At 39.1% G+C, this 13,203-nt stretch overlaps 1 protein-coding gene across 1 annotated transcript in view; it reads right to left on the bottom strand.

Moving 5' to 3' along the window:
- Positions 1-13,203, bottom strand: part of ENPP3 (ectonucleotide pyrophosphatase/phosphodiesterase 3) — a 77,856-nt gene that overhangs the window by 33,958 nt on the left and 30,695 nt on the right. The window contains exons 9-14 of the mRNA XM_059400739.1: positions 13,084-13,193; positions 11,762-11,827; positions 10,980-11,052; positions 5,033-5,141; positions 3,939-4,067; positions 3,271-3,302 (exon numbers count right to left, since the gene is read on the bottom strand). Of these exons, the coding sequence (XP_059256722.1) occupies positions 3,271-3,302; positions 3,939-4,067; positions 5,033-5,141; positions 10,980-11,052; positions 11,762-11,827; positions 13,084-13,193 (519 nt within the window). The remainder of the gene's footprint in view (positions 1-3,270; positions 3,303-3,938; positions 4,068-5,032; positions 5,142-10,979; positions 11,053-11,761; positions 11,828-13,083; positions 13,194-13,203) is intronic.

Here is a 13,203-nt window from a genome sequence, read left to right as displayed (position 1 = left end):
TAATTGCACCAAAATCCTTTTTCAATGGATTCAATTTACCCTTGAAATAACCTACATTTGCTTACTTCTCAAATCAAATGAAAAGTTTCTGATACCTGGCACAGTTTCTTTATCTTTAAAACTCATGGATCTCTTACTAACTAGAGGGAAATGTTTCCTTAATAATTAAATAATTAATAATTACTGCAGTAACTTGGTGGCATATTTTAAAACTGTGTAAAAATGCAACTCAGGGCGCCTGGGTGGCTCAGTGGGTTAAAGCCTCTGCCTTTGGCTTGGGTCATGATCCCAGGGTCCTGGGATTGAGTTCCACAAGGGGCTCTCTGCTCAGCAGGGAGCCTGCTCCCTCCTCTCTCTCTCTGCCTGCCTCTTTGCCTACTTGCAATTCTGTCAAATAAATAAATAAAATCTTTAAAAAAAAACTGTATAAAAATGCAACTCATAGAGAGCTAAAAAAAAAAAAAAAGTGAGGAGACAAGAACTAAAACTAAAAATGAACTTTTTCTCCCTCATGACCTTTTTGAGAAACAAGAGAAAAAAAATACAGGTAAGAATATGGGGAAATTAAATTTTTTTCTACTTCTTCATTTTATTTAAGTCTCAATCATCTCACAAATACTTTGTCTGTACTCATTACTATTTTGTGCTCAATTTATAGAAGAAAAAAAGACACCATGAAATTGAACCAAAAAAACTAAAAAGGAAAATGGACAATAGAGCAAGAGAGTTATAGGATGAAAAGGGGAAGAGAAATTATTTTTTTTTTTTTAAAGAGTAGATTTTTTTTTTAAGATTTTATTTATTTGTTTGACAGAGAGAGATCACAAGTAGACAGAGAAGCAGGCAGAGAGAGAGAGAGAGGGAAGCAGGCTTTCTGCTGAGCAGAGAGCCCAATGCGGGACTCGATCCCAGGACCCTGAGATCATGACCTGAGCCGAAGGCAGCGGCTTAACCCACTGAGCCACCCAGGCGCCCAGGGGAAGAGAAATTATTTATTGCACACTTATTTTGGCCATTTTTTTTTCTTGCCTAGTTTAGTATCTTTACTAGGCCTCCTCTTCTTTTTTTTTTTTTTTTTTTAAGATTTTATTTATTTATTTGAGAGAGAGAAAGAGAGCATGAGCAGGGGTCAGGAAAGGGAGAAGCAGGATCCCCGCTGAGCAGGGAGCCTAATGCAGGGCTCGATCTAAGGACCCGAAGACCATGATCTGAACTGAAGGCAGAAGCTTAACTGACTGAGCCACCCAGGCACCCCCATTGTTACTTCCTTCAGAAGTCAATATTTTTGTAACATTCAGGCCAAGTACTCTATGGCAGCTCTTGGGTACACAGCTTCCTCAAAGATACATGGAACTAGACTGTACCCTTGAGGACCGAAAGTCACATGTCAGTCACACTCTCCTAGCTGGTATGTAGCCAGAATAAATCCCAAGGAAATGGGAGGCATGTTGCCAACTTCTGAAGGAAGAATGGGGTTATACTTTGCATTTGAGAATTTAGGCTGAAGACTCTAAAGTTGGGAAAACTTGGGTCATTTTATCTAAGAACAAAGTTGATATTGTTTTCTGTCATGCAGCCACAATACTGTTGAGCTAAAGAGCCACCCGTTCATGTTTGGTTATGTTTGTCCAATAAAAGCTCAGTACGGGACCAGGGACCAGCATTACCAGGAATATATATTGCACTGCCAATGCAGTATTTCCTGGGAATAACAGATGACTTCAAGAAATGGTGGTCCATTCCTTCAGGGTTCTGTGGCTCCAGGCCCAGCCTATTCTTACAGTGCCAGGTAATGGGTTTCCAAAGCCTGTGGTAAATTCCCTGCACCATCAGAATTGTTAGAGATTTTCCCCTCCTCACCAACACGGCTTCAGCTATAGGGCTAGTGAGGTGATGAGGATAGAACAACAATATGTGGTTTTAGAGAGTCCACATGCTGAAAATTCCCAAGTGCCCCTCCAATCAGCATGGACACACAGCCTCTCTGCGTTTCACCAGCATGGGGTGAGGTTGCCTACCCTGCGTACTCAAGATCAGCGTATCAGAAGGTGTAAGAGAAAAAAGGAGTGATTAAGACTAAAGAACTGCTGATCTAGTGGTCATTTCAAGAAAAATTTTTTAGGGGCACCCGCGTGGCTCAGTGGGTTAGGCCGCTGCCTTTGGCTCAGGTCATGATCTCAGAGTCCTGGGATTGAGCCCCACATGAGGCTCTCTGCTCAGCAGGGAGCCTGCTTCCTCCTCTCTCTCTGACTGCTTGTGATCTCCGTCTGCCAAATAAATAAAATCTTAAAAAAAATTTTTTTTTTAGATTTTGTTCATTTATTGGACAGAGAGAGAGAGATAGAGAGAGCACAAGCCTGGGGAGTGGCAGACAGAGGGAGAGAGAGAAGGAGGCTCTCCGCTGAGCAGAAAGTCCAGCAAGACTCTATCCCGGGACCCTGGGATCATGACCTGACCTGAGCAGAAAGCAGACGCTTTACCAACTGAGCTTCCCAGGGGCCTCGCTAATGGTCATTTCTACATCAGACGTGCTGTGGGTCCCAGGAGACAGTAACACTGCTCCCTCTGGGTTTTCCTCACTTTCAATGATTCACATTTCATCTTAACATTTTTTACTGTAATTGCCGCCTATACTTAAAGAAACCTAGCCCCATCCCAAGCAATGATAGGGTCATGAATCTCAGGTAATAGATAATATACTTGGGAATATGCCTTAAATACGGAATTATTAAAACTATACTTAAGAAGAACTCGTCAGGTCTCTCCAGGAGCAGTGAATGTCACTTTGAAAAGCCCAGATGGCTTTAAGCTAGGTATCTGGAGTTTGCCTTGCTCCTTTACTCACAACCCAGAATGTGGGAACCAATCAAAAGCAGTTGCAATTATACTTGGAGGGTGAAGGGATGATTTTTCTTACTTGTATGAACAGAACGGTAAGTGTTCATGATTCCCTATTTTCTGATATTAAGTCAATTAAAACATGTGACAGGCGGCGCAGCCTGAGGCTCCCTGGCATGGCTCTTTTGCAGGGACCATCAGCCCGCTCAGTGAAAACCAGGAGCCCCCCAGACTAATCTCCTGGAGGCGCAACAACTGCAAATGGAAACACCTAAGATAACAGCAACCGATATGCATGTAAAATGATGTCAATGGAGGGTTTCATAAATAAATGACAAGTGGCTTGGGCTCAGAAATATACATTTCTTCCAACCCAGATTTTAAGGACATTCTATTACCTTACATATATGTAGTAGGACACTGTATACTTACACTGAGGTTCCTGACAATTTCTTCAGAATTAACTGTTTCAAAAAAAAAAAAAAAAGAATCACATCACAAATGTGAACAACTCAGATGAATTTGACATATACATTTATTAAGGACTATGATCTGGTAAGATTGAGTAAAAAACTATTTTCAACAAAGAATTATTTTAGAATTTAAGAATATATTTTAACCTACAAATAGTATACATTTTAAACTAACAATTATGTAAAATATATTAAGTTTATTAATATTACTATTTTAATTAATTGATTTTTAATTAATATAACTAGGATTATTAATGTAAGTAGACTGTATTTCATTACATATTATTTATTATAAATATCTGCTTATATGGCTATAAGTAGAACATATTTAACCTAACAAGTAGAATATATTAATATTTTTATTATTAACATTTTGTTTTCATTAATACTTTATTAATATTAACAAAATTAAGTAGAATATGTTTTAATTTGAGGATATTAAATATTACCATAGACTTTACAGACTGACTATATTTAAACAAGGAAGGGGATTTCTCCTTTGCTTCTGTATGGTCTTCCCAAGAAGTCAGAAGAAGGGCCTGGCAATCTCTACATCCTCAGAATCATAAGGTATGGCTATTCACATTCAATTTTACCTTTTGTTTCACATGGCATCTTCATACTTACAACTGTAAAAGTCATGAGGTATATTACGAGCCCTGATACGAGGGGCAGGCCCTTCGTACATGTAGAAGTTTATTCGAGGAAAATAATTAGTCATATATTCCATTTTGTCACAGTAAGTCTGATCCATTCCTGAATTTTAAAAAAAGTATGTATACCACTGAGTATAGATAGATAGATAGTAACAGATGGTAACAATCTGTTGTCTTTCACCATTTCAAATCAGAGATATTCCATGTTACAGATCTCAAAACAAGTTTCACTGAGCACCTATACAACTGACCCTATGATTTCACTCTAAATGGCAGACCTTGAAAACCCTGGCAGTGGAGGAGAAGGGTCACGTTTATAAGAGAAGAATAAACAAGAATTATGAACAGATCATTTGTTCAACATGAATCAACTAACTTCAAAGAAGAAAATCCTCTGGAGAAATTTATTTAAATACATTATTTAAATTTATATAAGCAGCATGCACTTTAAATTTTTTTTTTAATTTTTTTAAACAAAATGGACATTAAAATGGTTCACTTTCATTTTAAAACAGTAGGACAATGTGTTAAGAAAACATTTTAGAAATTTTTTAAATAAATTACTGTTTCTCGTTACCTTGACGTCATAAAATATGAACAAAAGTTCTGTACACATAAAATCCTTTTCCTCCTCTCCTCCATGCCTCATTTCTTCACAGCCTTTGGAGCTAAGCTTGACTAACCTAAGGAAAATCATCCCATTTCTGCTTTATGTACCTCCAAATACACCTTATCTAGTAAAGTACTTGACACTGAATTGGCACTCAAAAAATATTTGATTGAACAATAACCCAGCCATATCCCTTACTTTTTACAGAAAAGTAAGTATATGGATGGATTTTCAGAATTAATGTAAGCATAAACTAGAAATTTTAATTTTAGTCTTCTATTCCTCACAGCCTACCACAAAACTTGTTGCTTGCTCATTCAAAATGTTTTAAGTCTGGAAGTAAACTCTAAAATATCACTATCCTTTTCACATGTTCCTTGAAATGGTAAGACATAATCAATGATAAAATATAATTTTAAAAGAAAAGTATAAAAGAAAAAGAAAAGAAAGTGTACCATGGTCAGCCAAAAGGATTATATTGACACAGTTGTGTAAGTTCCGCTGTTTTAAGCCTTCCATCAACATACCAAAAGCTTTATCTACCAACTGTAAGGCTTGAATTATCTGAGGGGGGAAAAAAAAGAGTTAAGATTTTCTTCATGTGGGCGCTTGGGTGGCTCAGTGTGGTTAAGCCTCTGCCTTCAGCTCAGGTCGTGATCTCAAGGTCCTGGAATCAAGTCCCGCATCGGGCTCTCTGCTCAGCGGGGAGCCTGCTTCCCCCCCTCTCTCTGCCTGCCTCTCTGCCTACTTGTGATCTCTCTCTGTCAAATAAATAAATAAAATCTTAAAAAAAAAAATTTTTCTTCATGAATTCAACATTAATTAATGAAATCACTATTTAAGGGAATAAAAATTGAATAAATGTCCTTCTCTGAAATTTCTGGGTTTTGAAGTAGGACATCAGAGCCTAGCATCCATGCTACCACATGGATTCCCTAAATTTCTATAAGCAAATTAAAAAAAAATTAAACCATGTTTCAACAAAGGAAAATAGACTATTGGCCAATAAATATCTAAGAGAAACGTTCAACCTCCACAACATTACTCAGCTGTAAAGGCTTTCATGATCATGCCCAGTGTTGGGGAGGGGTTGTCCATGGACACCTCTGTAGAAGTCTTCATGGGTGCTGGGGGAATCACGTGACAATGCCTAACCAGAGAGTAAAAAAGACACATATCCTATAAACTAACAGCTAACTCTGGGCATTTGTCCTCATAAACACTGAAATTACAAATGGAAATTTATACCTAAGCAGGGAGCCCTTTGTGGAGCTCCATCCTAGAACCCTGAGATCATGACCTGAGCCTGAGACAGATACTTACCTGACTGAGCCATTCAAGTGCCCCTCATTTTTTAAATATATTTAACATTTCTCAGTAAACATCGTTGCACAGAAAACGAAAAGGAAATCTATCAAGATAGTATTAATAGTGGTTATCTCTGAACAGTGAACTGGAGTTCATGTCTATTTTATTGGTTACATTCTTTTGTGTTTTTAAAATTTTTCTCCACTTCATCACCCTAGTGCATTGGACTGACAAGGTTTAAGTGAATACATTTTAACTGACATAACATTATGTTATGTCAGTAACTGACATAATTATTTTTTCCGTGACTAGGAAAATGTAATAGCAAGGGATTGGGAAAAATGTGTAATCTCTTATAGTACTATTATAAAATGACAGCTTTTTTTTTCTTTTTTAAGACTTTTACAAGCCAATTACTGTCAAGAGCTTTAGTATATTAACTCATGAAATTGTCATGGTAATATGGTATGGTAATATGGTAATATGCATGGATGGAGCTATTTCCACCATCTGGAATTTCCAGGAGGAAAGACCAGGAAACTTGAGGTTTAAAGAAGTTAAGTAACATGTTCATGGTCCCACAGTTAATAAGGGACTTTTCAAACCGGTTCGATCTACTGCTAAATCCATCAACTCTTGAGTTGCTTTCCTGATTCCCGTTCTTTTCTTTCTCTTCTTTTCTTTAAGTTTTTATTTATTTACTTGGTGGGAAGAGACACAGAGGGAGAGGGGTTACAAGTAGACTCCCTGCTGAGCTGGGAGCTAGCTAGGAGACTGGATCCCAGGACCCCCAGATCACGACCTAAGCCAAAGGCAAATGCCTAACCCACTGAGCCATCCAGATGCCCATCCTGATTCCCATTCTTAAGGTGACCTTGCATTCTGGTTTGTGACCATGAGTCACAATTCCCACCTGTTAGGGCATAATTATGCCTCCTTTTGTGGTCATTCTACTCACTCCTCCCAATTGTACTAACAGTCATCTCCCAGCCTCCTGGCATCTGCTGCCATTGGACTTTCCACAGATTGAAACATCTGTGCATGTGCCTGCCTCCCCAGGAAAGTGTGAGCTCCTGCAGGGAAGAGACCCTGCGATCTAACTCATCACGTTTCCCAAGCACAGAGTCTGTCATAAAGTATCCACTCAACAGATGGCACATTCTACTAAATGTTAAGTGTCTAGATGCTAGTCCCGTACTCTAGCCCGGACAAAGGAGAGAAACAAGAAATCTCTGTAACAGGCAATAAGTGAACAGTTTTTAGGATGGGAAGATAATAAATAGGAACAGAAATGTTTGAAACTTTGGGAAAACCAAGTTCAGATTAGAAAACCTTGCTTCTTCACCACGGGATCGTGATCATTCACTTTCGGAGTGGATACATTGGAAATAGCAGAATCAGTTCCAAAACAAGGAGCTAAATGGTTAGACTCTCAATAAACAACTGTTTTCTGGATCCAGAAGTTCCTTATTATAAAATGAAATTCAAGGTTGCAGAGGAGAATGCTAGTAGGAAGTTCTATACAGCCTTAACATCATTGGCTTTTCAATAGGTACAACACCCTTCCTGTGTATTCTGCCTCCACGTGCTTCCCCAAAAAGTGGAGGCCCTTAGCATTCTAGAATCATTCTGTCCTGTTCATGAGCATTATCAAAAATTTAACTTGATTTGTACTTAATTTCAGGTTTCTTTTCCAAATTTAATTTTTCTTTTTCAACTTTTCATTCTGTCTAAGATGTAATACTTTGTTTTTCAATAATGAATTAACAGCTGAAACTTGTTCAAGTATTAGACCATTACTTAAAGCTACCCAGGACCAGTCAGGACATTCTGCACCTAATTCAACTTCCATACTAGAGAATCCTTGGAACAAATTTGGTATCAAGAAGTTGCTGGTCTCACCAGACTTTAAATGTCTCTCTTACCATCTACTACAACCCCAGTTCATAAAGCCCTCTTCACTTATACCAGGCCACCATCAGCTTCCCATTTAAATGCCATTTAAGCTATCACATTTCTAAGGTTTCTTAAAATAAAAACTCCTTATACATTAACTCATTATTTCTTTTATTTGCCCCTTCCACATGGTTTCTGGGTAATGGCCTCATTTTCTTCACCCCTAAGAATGTCTTGTACAACATTAGGTCCACCAGAAACTGTTCAAAGTAGACTTTAAAGAAATAGTGGAGCAAGAGCAAGACGGTTTTGATGAGCTAAACATCTAGAACTTACTAAACTTTCAACAACGTAAGAGAGCAAACTAAAACAGACTTTTTGATTTCAAGTTATGTCTTAACTCTGAATTAAAGTATGTGATTAAAAATACCAGTAACAATAATAAAGCCATGAAGGTATCCAGTTTCTCCATCCACTTTGCCTCTTCTAACTTTTAAATGAGGTGTGGTCTTCATCCTTCTTTTGTTTTCACTCTTCACTTTCATGAACCATCTACATGCTGCCAAGCTGCTCAATCTTTATCTCCTCTGAGCTTTAATCCATGTTCAGTTGCCTGCTGGGCATCTACCTTTGGACATTACAAGCAGCTTAAGCACACCATGATCTTCTCTTCTCCTCCAGAACTAACCCCCTTTAGTCACCTCATTGGTGTAAATAGAAACACCTATAGCAGCTCATGATAGAAATCTGACAATTGTCCTTGATCCACCACCCCATCACCCAACTCCTAGCAAGCCATGCCAAATCTATTCCCAAATCTACTTCAAACGATCTCCTACCTTCCGTGATGGTTGCCTCTACCCTAATCCTAGACACAATGCTCTCTTTCCGGGAAAGTTGTAAAATCTAACTTGGCTCCCCTCACCTTCCCCGTTCCCTCTAACCCATTCCTCTCATACAGTAAAACTGATCTTTAAATACACACACATCTGATTATGTCACTTGCCTTGGTGCTTCCATTACACATTCTATGGCCAACAGGGATGTGCATGATTTGGTGCCCTGCAGCCTTCTCTAGATTTCCCCTTAGCCCTCGCCTCTAGGCCACTGCACTCTAGACACTGGTGAGAGATAATGCGCACACAGGGATCCCAGCAGTGCCTGGCACAGAGGTGCACACAGGAAGAATTAACTGCTATGATTATTAACTATTATATCATGCAGTCCATTCCTCTAACCACCGGTCCATTTGCCTGTCTGTTCATTTGTTCATTCTGTGCATTCCTCGACTATAATCAGCGACTCCCTCAACCAAGTCATTTGTGAACTTTTCTCCTTTTTATTATTCAGAGAACTTTCTAAGCAGCCCCAGTCCCCACTCCACCACAGACTAGGTTAGGACCTCCTCAATAATCTGTCAGGGCACCTTGATCTTTTCCTTTGCAGTACCTTTCAAAATTATACTTAAAGTTTATTTGGGGACCAAACTAGAGCATTGACTAGAAGAAAAAGATATGGTACTTGATATTAAGTCAGCAGCAGGGGTCAGGCAAATGCAGATTATAGTTTCCCCTCTCAAATAATTATATCAAATATGGGTAAGAATTAAAATAGAGGGGCACCTGGGTGGTTCATTTGGTTGAGCGTTTAACTCTTGAGTCTGGCTCTGGTCATGATCTCAGGGTCATGAGATCAAGCCCTGCGTCAGGTTCCAAGCTCATTTGGGGGATCTGCTTGAGATTCTCTGTCCCTCTTACTCTCCCCCTCCCTTCCCCAGTTCATATGCACTTGCTTGCTTTCTTGCTCTCTCTCAAAAAAAAAAAAAAAAAAGGAATTAAAATAGAAAAGAAGTGCTGAATATACTTCAGATAGATACTATGCCACTCACTCTTAAAATAGCATGATTATATGTTAAATTCTGGGATATAGGGCACCTGGGAGGCTCAGTGGGTTAAGCCTCTGCCTTCAGCTCAGGTCATGATCCCAGGGCCCTGGGATCAAGCCCCGCATCAGGCTCTCTGCTCAGCGGGGAGCCTGCTTCCCCCTCTCTCTCTTTGCCTGCCTCTCTGCCTACTTGTGATCTCTCTCTCTCAAATAAATAAAAATCTTAAAAAAAAATTCTGGGATATAGTCAAAAGCAGTGTTGGAATGCAAAGGATGAAAAGGTTTAAAATGGCAGGACTTGAGCTGGACCTTGTATAAGGAATCATTTTGGTTTAATGGGAAAAAGTAAGAAGGACATTTCTGATAAACCACAAAGTCAGGGTACCAGAATAAACATGCTTGTATTCCAAAAGAGGACAATTGTTACATTAAGTTTCTGTGAAGCAGGAAAATGCCATACTCATGGAGGCCTCCACAGCTTTACATTATGTCCAGGACAACAGAGTCTTCAGTGGATTTCGGAGGACAGATGACTCTATTTTTTTTTTTTTAAGTAATACTTAAGGCTTACATTCCTGTAGTAAAAATGTAGCATAATGGCTTAGATAATGACAAAACTAGAATTTAAACATCGACTTCAGGGCTCCTGGGTGGCTCCGTTGGTTAAGCAACTGCCTTCAGCTAAGGTCATGATCCTGGAGTCCCAGGATTGAGTCCTGCATTGAGTTCCACATTGAACTCCCTGCAGGGAGTCTGCTTCTCCCTCTGACCCTCCTCACTCTCATGCTCTCTCTCTCTCAAATAAAATAAAAACCTTTAAAAAAAAAAAGTCAACTTCAATAATACAGGCCCAGGAGGAGAGGAAGAACTCTGCCTGAGGCACTAGCATATTAAGTCCGATTATAAGGATCTTATGAATGGAAAAAAGGGCATGACGAGACAGCTGGGTAGTCCACCATGGACTTGTAGGTGACTTAGCTTGGAATGAGTGGCATTACCATGTGGAACTGGCATTACCATGTGGAACTAGCCTTGCTGCTTCCACTGTATGAAGTAACAGTGCAGCATCTAAGTCCCCAGCAAATGCCTATCAAATGAATCACGATGTAATGTAGCAAATAAAGCAGTATCTTTTTTCCTAGACTTTTTAATTTTGTTATGGTTTAACAAGGTAGACAATCTTTTAGACTGCTCACTATTTTAATTTCTTAATGTTTGTATCAAATACATTTTATTTAGTGGGAATTCAAGAATATTTTACGTTGTGGGTTAGGGCTAGATCATTTTACATTTTGTTCAGTCAAACACACTTACTTTGCCACTGACTGGCCCACTGTTATGTCCTTCAGAATCAGGCTCTTCCACATAGATGGTATAAAAATCAGGCCTAGGGGTAAAAGGGAAATGAAGAAAGCCATTATCAGCTTGGAATAAACTTGCAGGTTGGATTTGGGAAGTGTATACGTTTAGAACTTGGTGGCAATTTCCTTCTTTTCCTCTGGCCTCTCTCTTGGTCCAAGCCCAGTGGTTCCGCTTGGCCCCAGCACGAAGTTCTTCTACCAGGAAGTCAGTGAGACCTTCATGGGTATGAGTGGGGCTCTGACTCGTTTAGGAAAATCTGCCTTGCTCTTGCTGCTGAGTCCTCTCTCACTGTGCCCAAGCCTTTATATTTCCCACCCTCTGACTTTCAGCCCACTCTTTGTTCTAACATTCTCCTTCTTTCTTTAAATGTCTGGTTTCTGCTGACTTGTTGCTTCTTGCAGGGTGCTGACTCCAAGCCTTTGCTGGGGTCTTGCTCTGGCACCTCCGGCTCCCTGAGTCTGTCCTCATAACAAAGGTTCCTATCTGCTCTCCATTCTGCCTCCAGGCTGTATCTGGTTCTGTGATACTTGCCTCCACTCTCTGTTACTGACTCTATCTCTATTGCCCCATAATGCCCATCACATTCTCAAGAGCAAATAATTCTTAAAAATTTCTTAAAAAAAAAAAAAAGAAATCCAAGTTTCTTTCAGAAATGGTCATTTGCAGTAAAGAAATAATTTCATATTATACCCATGAATATCTCAATAGGACAGTACTCTGATACTAGATAATACCTTTTAGCTTTGGGCAGGTCCAGCCATTTTAACAAGGTAAAGATCCTTTCTTCATATGGGATACTTCTGAAGAGGAAAAAATAATTTTCAAAAATTAATCAAATTAGGAATAATTCCATTATATTCCTACTCAGGAAGACAGGTTGATATTTTTAGATATCCATTTTGTGTTCAAAATACTGAAGGGGACTCAGTATTACTCAAAGGGATGCCTGTTTTCAATAATTATATAGAGATATATTTGTCTCAATATAAATTAAATGTATATTATTCTCTTTCCTCTTTCCTTCTTATCCTTCCCTCCTGCAGTTTTCCAACTAAAAAGACCATTAATTATTATCCATTCATCTGATTTATTTTTATTTACTTCATTCATTTATACATTTATGTTACATTGAGCATCTACTGTCACACACTATTAGTTCAATTTCAACAAAATTTATTAGTGGGTAAACCAAAGATGCTTTCCTTTCTAGAGATGACATTCTAGTGAAGACAAACATTCTAGTGAAGACAAAAATAGATCTGATACACAAATAAATTATATAGTGTATCACAAGGTGACAAGTGTTATGTAGAAAAGAAAACACTATAGCACAGTAAGGGCACTACAAAACTAGGGTGGGGATGGTTTGGAGTTTGAAATCTTTGTTTGATCAGACCAAGACAATACTGGGAAAGTAATTTTTGTGCAACAGCCTGAAAGCAGTGAGGGAACAGGCTGTACAGATACATGGAGTGAATTATCTCAGGCAGAGGGAACAATCAGCACAAAGGTCCTAAGTAGAGCAAGCCAGGTGTGTCAAGGCCCACCCAGGAGGTCAGAACCCGGTAGTGGGAGAGGAAGTCTGAGACACAGGGGGTTGGTTAGGGTCATACCAATAGGGCGCTGCAGGTTTCTACTGTGAATGGGACAGGCGGCCATGGAAGTTTTTGGTGCAAAGAAGTGTCCTAAGTGGACATGTTTTTTTTAAGTTACCATGCTGGTTGGTGGATTAAGAGTAGATGATAGGAGACAAAAATAGAAGCAGGGAAATGTGCAAAGAGGCAAGTGCAGTAATATAGGCAAAAAGACAATGGTAGCTCCAACCACAGCAGTAATGCTGGAAATAATAGAAAGTTCTCAGACTGCATATATTTTGAATTATAGCCCCAAGCATTTACTGACAGACCAGATGAGGGTTGTAAGAGAGAGGAATCAATGATGACTTCAAGATTTTTGACCCAAACAACTGGAAAAATAGAATTACTATCAAGTTTAAGACCAAAAATGTCCTAATTATGGCTGCGTAGGTGGATCATCTCTGCAAACACTTCACTACCTGTTGTATATCTTATATATGGAAGGAAAGGACCCATTGACAGCCACGTCTGATCCAGGCCAAAAGAAGCTACCAGCTTTTAAACCTTGATACATTGCTGTCAGCCAGATCTATAAGAAG

This window comes from Mustela nigripes, chromosome 5, assembly GCF_022355385.1.
Source record: "Mustela nigripes isolate SB6536 chromosome 5, MUSNIG.SB6536, whole genome shotgun sequence".
NCBI classification, from domain to species: domain Eukaryota; kingdom Metazoa; phylum Chordata; class Mammalia; order Carnivora; family Mustelidae; genus Mustela; species Mustela nigripes.
Note: the sequence above shows the minus strand (reverse complement) of the source record. Positions and strands in the feature narration are given on the sequence as shown.